Raw genomic sequence first — 9,276 nt, forward strand, 5'->3', positions numbered from 1 at the left:
TGAAAAGTTAATGCGGTCTACATGACATCTACCGTAAGTCCGAATGACTTTGCAATTCAGCTTCAATGATCCAGCTGGCGGCTGGAATGCGAACGGACTTATAAAAGTCCTTCGAGTGAACTTTTGGCCATGTAGCACAGTTACCCTCAATCCATGAAGAACTGAGGACTGCACACTGCCATAGGCCTTGTTCATGGAGCTTCACAAGACTGTAAGCCTGATACGGCATATCAAATTATAAAATTATTACGGTATAGAGTGCAATAATGGGAAAACTACAAGTAAGTCGTTGAATGGAAGCATAGCGCACTTGCACTGCACAAAAGAGAGGGGACAGCTATTTACAGCTGTGGACAATTTGTTCACCACAAAGATACTTAGCAAAAGAGAATTAATGGGATGGGTGAAAAGTGGTAAAGCGGGGGAAATGAATGAAACATAGCTATCAATTGATAGCTATAGCCAGTTACATAATATACAATACCTGTTGCTTCTCCTTCAAACACTTAGAGAATCATCACGAATTAATGGGATGGGTGAAAAGTGGTAAAGCGGGGGAAAGAAATGAAACATAGCTATCAATTGATAGCTATAGCCAGTTACATAATATACAATACCTGTTGCTTCTCCTTCAAACACTTAGATCCAGAATCATCACCACACATGTTGCCAGCTGATGCTAATACCACAACCTCGTAGACAATTTCGTCACATGCAAATCGGACCTGCACGATAAAGACCTCATTTTCGGTTGTATAATCGCTGAATATGAATAGAACGTTAATTTGGTTTATTTGCTCTGCAACGGCGTTTTTAAGTGTTTGTCCCAGTAGCTCTCCGCCTCTGTGTAAGGTGTAACGTTTTTTAAATATATATTTAAAAAACGTTACACCTTACACAGAGGCGGAGAGCTACTGGGACAAACACTTAAAAACGCCGTTGCAGAGCAAATAAACCAAATTAACGTTCTATTCATTATTAAAATCCTACGGAGCCTTTCATGAACTCCTCACAGATTAAAAAAGTGACGAACCAAAAAGTTGTGGTAGTAGTGATATCCCATGTTGCCTCAGATAACCATCAGAAGCTTGGGCTGTCTATGCGAAAAATAGATTTTTAGATAACCATGTTTCAGTTCACCCATCCAATTAACCGTCACTCCTATGACCCTGGTGTTACATGTGAATAATGGGCCCGCCCCTTGAATTTATGGTCTGTGATGAAAAACATTACACCTACTGGCACAAACATAGCATTCAGTATGTTTAAGATAGTTGACTAGGTTTTGTGCATTGTCGATTGAATGAACGGTGCATTAGACTATGATTTTGCAGTAAAGGAAAACCGCATAACAATATTTCCGTGTTGTTTGATGAAGTGATGTTTTCACAACAAACGAAGATGAAATAGATCTGGAAAATTGGAGGCGAACACGTCAGTATTTGAAATCGGATGACCAGTGCGGGAGGCCAGGTCGATATCCGCTTAAAACTGACCACGAATAACTCAAAACACGAGCACGAGATATACAAAGACAACGTCCTAAAATTTAAATGAATGTGGAATGTGTGGTTTGCTACCATCTGATATGTTAAGGCTGATACAAAAGAACCATATAAAATCAACCACAAATTTATGATGAATTCAAGCTGCAAAAGTCTCACAGGTTACAGACGTTACAAAATACCTCTGGAATGTTTGGGAGGGGGAACAAACTGAAAACCGTTCGGACGGGAAGTTAGTAAATGAAGCGTGTATAGCGCCCACAATAAGTCACCTTCTTTGTAAAAGAATGCAGGCACTAACTGCAAGTAAGAGTCTTACTGACCGTTACCAACAGACGAATTTTAACAATAAGATCGTAAAGTGCGAAAAAATCGCTGTTTTTTCAAAGTCACTGTAGACCATTCACCCTTTTTGATCCTGCAGTCAGTTGTTCGTATTGTCAAATTTTCTGTTTAAGTAAAAGGGATGTCAAGCGAAAATCCGTTATCTTGGAATATGATGCAGAGCGACCATTTACGTTCACACAGCGCTTAGCTTAGGTGCAATATATTAGGATCGAAATAACACGAACTAAAATGAAAAATTTCAGCAGGAATTTCGCCCCTGCTGTAGGTCATTAAATTTGAGCTTCCACTTCTCACCTTATAAGAAAGCTAATACTGTGCATGATTTAACAGGTTAGGAGGACATAGTGAGCTGCTACTGTGCAGCCGTCTTTGGTCATATAGCAATTACAAACAGCACTCTGCTACTTCACTGCATCAGTGATATGCATCTTCATTTACAGACAACGCGCCTCATGAAACACAAGTGTAAGTTCAGGACGTTTACAGTAATGGCCAGAGAAGTTTAAAATTAATGTCATTCTAGAAGACTGAATAACTAACCGGTGTTGGTACAGGTATGTTAACTCCGAAATATGGTGTCCATTATTTAACCCTGTATAGAGTACTTTGAAGAAAGTACCAAAATATCCACAAGATTATTTTGGTATTTTTTTGCAACTCATATACTCCTGTGATAAAAGCTTCCAAGTGGTTTCTTCCCATATTTTGAATGCTGGAGGTTGCATTACGGACACCAGCTGCATGCCAGTTTTGGCCTATGGCCACGCAAAACTGTTCGTTTAATTTAAGTGAGGTTCATTGGTCTAGCAGAAGGTTAGCAGAATGGAAAGTACAATCTCGCAATCTGTCAGACACTTCAGTGAATCGGCAAATGCGTCTTACACATAATGTTATGCAGCTGAGGCGACTTTGATATCGCCCGACAAGAGAGGTTTTACACGCAAGATATATTTCACATAAGCTTGAACTAGTAGGGTTTTTGGGTGATTGTTTTCCTTATATGAGACCAAAGAAGTGACTTTAGTCGTATTTAAATCAATTGTTTGATGATCCGCTGCTAACCAAATGGTCTTTACCTCGTCAAATTACGATCACTATCGGTAAAAACTAGGTAAAATTTAAAATGTAGATGACTGCAAAATAAAACATTTTATTTTAAAAAGGCTTTAATAGGGATCAGACATAAGAACTCAGGCAACTCTTTTAAATGTTCATACGTTCTTAATTTTTTATTGTTGTCAAGGCCGTTTTAAGTTGTATTTCTCTGGAAGTTTAGTTTGGAGAGGAAATGTTATAAGAAAAAGAATTACGTCACATTTATCCCGTCGTATGACCTCAAATTTGTTGGCAGAACAATAAGATTAGTTTTTAGAAGCGCATACTCAAATGCCTCAATGTGGCTGTTTTTGTAATTTGTATCAAGCTTGATTTGAAAACCAAATTTTCCATATCTCAAGTGCAAAATTTATTTTTAAGTCCTATAATGATTACTTTGAGTTTTATGCGGGCGTAAAACGTGATAAACTTAGGAATATTCGCAGAATATACATCAGTAAATGACCTCCGATGAGTGCTTTGAAAACATTTTAAGTGGAAAGTGCCGGGCCCTATGGTTTTCTTTAACGTAGAAAGACAATTCATGGGCTAGAACAGGTTGTAATGTGTAAATATTTTGACTATATCAAATAGTAGTAAAATCTCCTTTGTGTTACAGTTTGTTGTTATTAAGGCGCAGTGTGTGCAAATAATGCTCATGAGAAAAGCTCCACGCTATTTCTTGGTTATTTGGTAAAATACCCGTTTTTTCTGGTTAATCCCCAATTGGCAGCCTTGAGTGGTTGTGAAATTTAATACGTTTCCACTTATCAATTTTGCCAAAAATGTGTTCCACAATGCGAACGTTTTGACCAATATCATTAGGCGCTTGGTTTCAACAATGCAGAAGTTGGTTTGAAATTGTTCCTGTAGCTGTGAGGGTTAAACAGAGAGAAAGCTCTGCAAATTATGCATTTGACAGTCCCTTTTTTGGCCAAACTAGATAGGTGAATGTACATTGTTGGTGTCTTTCTTGGGCCTTTCCATAATTATATCAAGTTAGTATATTCAACTGGGTCACAGTTCAAAAAATGTGGACACCCATGGTAATTTTTGTGTTCTATCTTAAACATGCTGCACGTTCAATATACTTCGCCAGGATAGTAAGTGGCTACCAGTGTCGAGTTGAAGTATTTATCTTAAATGCGCGAATTGTGTGCTAACATTTAAAATACTTCTTTTAGGCTTTTTGAAATATAATTTGCAGCTATGCAAAATATCGTTCAGCCGTAACACTCTTTTGGTACATAGCTGCCGTGCAACGCGAAGGAAGCACGAGAGCTGAGAGATTGCCAAGTTGCCCAAGTCTAGACAGGCAAAGTCGAGACGCAGGAGTAGGGTTCAAACCACAGATGTTCCTATCAGTAAATTCACACTCTAGCCACTTGAGCCATCTAATATGAAAGAAGTTTGTTTGGTCAGCATTTTTTCTAGTTATCAGCAGGCCACTTTATTTTTCTTGATAATTTCTAGCCAGACTTTTTTACCAGCAAGTAATATTGTCACCCATAACAAAACAAAACGCCTAGATCTTCGGCCTTCATTACATTAGGAAACAGTAAGAATACTCCAAAAACTCATGTAAATAAGGTCATGAGTTTTTGTTTCAACGGATTAGGTTTACACCTCACTTGTGAGACCTCGAAATGTGTGCCTCTCACTCTGTGGGATTTCATCACTGAGAAAGTACGGTGGGTATGTCTAGGAGACAAAACTACCCGAATGCAATGCCCAAATGATCGTGATGGTAATGCCGACTGTACTTGCGTCATACTGTTGTTAGTGAATCTTCGTTCTCTGGTCACCTTGTCGTGCGTTCAGCGTTACAGTGAACTGCTTTACCTCTAACACTACTCAACCAAAAATTTAAATGATGCTTTAAAATTGTCTTCTATGTTTTTTGGAGTGATCCGGTTGACCAAAACGTACACTTATACCTAATAGTCTGTGAAATATGAGCAAGAAGATCTAGTATGTGTTCCATTGGAAGGGGAGTCTTTTGAAAGATCGACGTTGTCTTTTGAATTGCTATTGGTAAAATTCCAGCTTAATGGCAAGTATACTTATGGATAAATCTCCAGTATAGTGGTACTGCCCAAAGAAAGAATGTTTATCGTTTGACTCAATGATTCCTTTTTATGACGTGTTTCCACGGGAGTTTGGAGATAATCGGAATTTTTGAACATTATCTTTGTTGTTGATCTCAGTTCAGAACGTTGATTCACCTGTGAAGGTGGATACAAAGGCACAAAATTTCGAGCAGGCATCGTTGATGTTGACCCTCAGTAATTTTGGTTCAAACACTGGACATTGATAAACAGCGTTTATGAATCCAAACGGCCAATTAGTTTTGTATGTCTGACTGTGTGTTGCTGAGTTTGGGCTCCATTGTTCCGCTAGATTCAAACAAAAGTGGCTGTTACAAGTACCCTTTATCGGCAAAAATTCATCCTCCAACTTATCTTGGTTTTTCTTGGATACCTGATAGCTTATGTGTACGAAAACGATTTCTGTAAGATTCAGACTGATATTTTGCCTAAACATTTTTTAATTAAAAAAAAAGAACTAATAATTTCAACTTTACTGGTTGGTTGATATTTAGTGCTGCAATGAACCGGTGGCTGCATTGGCTATAGCTCAGTTTCTGATGGTTGGGCCATAACAGGAAGACCAACAAACGCAGGCTGACAAAGAATAGTCAACTAAACACTGTAAGAAATCTTACTACAAAGGCTTCTGAAGGTAATGATGCATTGTCTCCGAAGTAGGTGTGTAAATGTAGTCGGTCGTTCCTATCAGGCGACCAGCATATCCACATCTGTGACAGCAGCGATGCTATTCCTCTCTAGGAAGAACGGGATAAGAAAGGTTAGTTCTAGAGCCCGCATACTCTGACCGTCAGAAGGTTAACCGTGATTACAGCTGCATCATTCATTGCGGTTGAAATGTTTTTGGAAACAAAGGGAGTCTAGTACCGTTAAGAAGGCTTCTGCGGGTTTAGCCGCGCTAGGGGTCAGACGACCATGCTTCATTTCTTGGCCAGGTCAGCACCATATTGAAAAGCTAGGTAAGGAAATGGAATTATTGGGCTGGAAAAAAGTTTGGTAGAGAATGAAAAATAATGGTTATTTCACCGTTCAGTCTTTTGAGTCAGAGATGATATTATGCCTCCTAAGGACTTTTGGGTCGGAAGTCTTAGGCTAATGATCAAAGTGGCAACCTGGGCCACTGATAGGTGTCCGTTACCCTTAAAACTTTTCATTCACTGATTATTCCTCACACACCATGCCGATTCTTCCTATTCACTGTTTTGTCTTCCACTAAACCATTGTTCTGTATCTAAGCCCCTGTTTAGTAAAACCAGTTCAAATAAATCCTTAGTAAATTCAAGGAATTCAACCGACACCGCTGCTTCCACTTTGCCACATTGAAAAACATAGAGCTTCCTCTCATACCTTGTTCCCTCTTTCCATCGACCTATATCGTATCCCTGAAAGATGCATACTGGAACCCAGCTCAGTCACACGACTCCAACTGCTCCGGAGGATTCCAGATTTATCGCACTTTACTCTTTAGGTGTCTGGTGCTCCTGAAACACTATCCTCTAGTACATAGTACGTAGGAGATGTACTAACCTTGGTTCGCTGAGCTTTGTAGTTTGATTGCAAACGTTTCATCAATAATCGAGATAATATCGTCGTCACTTACAACGACGATCACTGACGATGTCACCTCGATTGATAATAAAACGTTTGACAGAAAGCTCATCTTCGCGGCCAATTAGGAGCTAACGTTTATTGCACGGGTATTATGGAACGACTGCATGAATTATGTGCTGAAAGTCAGAAGGTTTCAGCCAGCACAAACTTTCAGCACCAGCGCTCACACCAAGACACCTGGAGACCATTGGCTGCAAACTGGTCGAAGACCTATTTGGATTATGTGGCAATCAGCCATCTGTGAAATGCTTTGCACGAGATGGTCGTTCGTCTTGGAGTACATCATAAACTTCACGACATGACGTGAGTGGGCGTACCAACTCGCTTCCCCGATGGAACGCGCCATTTGATGCAAATAGAGAAGACGTTTGTGACAAGCAGCAATCTTACCATGTTCAAGCTAATCTAATCAACTGGCCCGAGGAAGACGAGTGCTAGGGAAACTATCTCCAAGAATGCTTTGGCGTTAACTTATTCACAGAAACGTCACATTGAGCAATGAGATGAAAATTTTCGGATAAAAGTTAGGCTGGTACCAGTCATCATGTGAAAGGACAAAATCGACTTATGTGAGAAGTTGACATCGATCCACTGTCTGCGATGGAATTGCAGCGTGAAGTTACTTTGCGTCATCGCAACAACTCACGTGGTTCAGACAATCAGTATCCCTTGAACTTCAAAGGATGTCGCAAACTCATGGCCAATTCTGATAATGAAAACGGATGCAAGAACATCGTGCAGAAGCCACCAGGGCATCACTGATGTTTTTCTACATAGGTTGATCCATCATTAATGAATCAGGTTCGTCAGAATGGAGCTGGGACTTACCCTGGTTATGGTTGCATCGAACATATCATTACCTTGTGACAAGTACTCAGACTGCGCTACTCCTCCCTATAATGATCATATTCTCGGTCCCAGATATACATTTTATCCAGTTGATGTTCAGAAACTCTGAGAGCATGTGGCGACAAAGGGTCTCCGTTCCATATCATTGTCCCTCAAAATGGCTGCAATTGCATCCTCCGACGAACACATACGTGTAGTGGGGAGATTCTCTCCCGATTTTACCACATCCAGTGGCTTCATACAAGGATGTACTCTCTCCTAAACTCCCTTATCAATGTGCTGTTTGAATCTTTATTATTTGTCTCTACACTTTGAGGATCGGAATACTCTCGATGTTGCCGCTCACGAACTTTGCGTGTATCGATGATACTGACCTCATAGCACCAGACGATCCAGTAATGCAAACTATTTCGAATACCATAAATACTTCAACTACACAGTTCGATACATGCTTCGCACTCGTAAATAGTTAAGAGCTACTGTGAAACTAGGTGGAATCAAAACCAAGCCTCATGCCTGCAGGTGAACTGATCAACACGGTGGATAATTTACTCCAGCTGGATAGCTGCATAAGTTTAAGTGGACTGGCTTCCAGGAATGGCACAATTAAAGCACTGTTTAGTAAGCTCCAACATCTGTAGAGCCAGTGTCATCAGCTTGACTGTTAAAGCTAAAGGTCCAATCTGTTCTACTTTGAGTCACGGGGGTGGCCACTGAGAGCATACGTTATGCGAGGGCTTTCTTTGTTTAATCATCGGTGCCTCCGAAACAGTACGTGAGTCTGGTAGGGACGTCTGATTTGTACTGCTGAGGTACGCTAAATGGTTTTAGAGAAGGGTCACTCACTGTGAGAATTAAGTTTCGTACGTATATCGGTATAACCAGAGGAACTAGAAATCCAGGATTCAGATCAGCGAAACAAGTAGCACGTATGTATTCGAATTGGCGTATATGTACAGCATATATAATATTAAAGCAAGAGAATAATGAATAGAGCAATGAATAGAGTATCAGTCATGTTCGTCACATCCGCCAAACCTTGAATGAGCGTGTGGGTGTTTATAGTCCAGTGGTGGTCTTGACCGCAATTTTTCGGATCTTCTTGGAATGGAAACTTCAGACTCTTTACAGGTTGTGTGTTCATCAGATACGTTTAGTTCAGATACCATAAGATCATCTAAGAAGGACTCATTAGTATTTGAAACAGCAGGAGTGCCGTTAACAGACTGACCTCTGGTATTGAACTCAACCTGGTCAATGTGTCTCCGATGACAAGAGAGATCATCCAAATCGAGAATTGTGACCATTCGTTTGCCATTTGATGAAAGTACTATTCCTGTAGCAGGTCGTAAATCATCACCCTTGAAAAATTTAACATCAGCCGTTTTGGCACAGTCAAGACTTGTACGCAACGAAGGAGACTTAAATAGAAGCGCGGAACTCTTCCCAGTAACGGAATGAACGGCGTTCCTGTACTGCATTAGAAAATTATCAATCTCACGGTCCAATTCCACAAAAGTGGTGGGAGAGAGTGAAATAATGGTGGACTTTAGTGTTCGGACAAAATTCGCAGCAAGTCCATTTGACCGGGGATGTCGCGGAGCAGTAAACAGATGTCGACATCTAAGACCCTTCAACCATTCCTCGATGAATTTTGCAGTGAAGTGTGTGCCGTTATCAGTGACCAAAACAGTTGGTGCACCTTCATGGCTGAAGACTTTCCTCAATGCTTGCTGAGTGAATTCGGCACTTGGAGACTT

The 9,276-nt window shown here is 40.3% G+C and overlaps 2 protein-coding genes across 2 annotated transcripts in view; one reads left to right on the forward strand and one right to left on the reverse strand.

Moving 5' to 3' along the window:
• Positions 1-229, reverse strand: part of T265_13458 (hypothetical protein) — a gene marked incomplete at both ends in the record, with an annotated part of 4,065 nt that extends 3,836 nt beyond the window's left edge. Inside the window, one exon of the mRNA XM_009168960.1 lies at positions 33-229. Coding sequence (XP_009167224.1) covers positions 33-229 — 197 coding nt within the window. The remainder of the gene's footprint in view (positions 1-32) is intronic.
• The window catches only part of T265_04248 (hypothetical protein), a gene marked incomplete at both ends in the record, with an annotated part of 45,305 nt that overhangs the window by 5,980 nt on the left and 30,049 nt on the right, over positions 1-9,276 (forward strand). The gene's annotated exons all lie outside the window — the stretch shown is intronic.

Source organism: Opisthorchis viverrini (genome assembly GCF_000715545.1).
Source record: "Opisthorchis viverrini unplaced genomic scaffold opera_v5_68, whole genome shotgun sequence".
Classification (NCBI taxonomy): Eukaryota; Metazoa; Platyhelminthes; class Trematoda; order Opisthorchiida; family Opisthorchiidae; genus Opisthorchis; species Opisthorchis viverrini.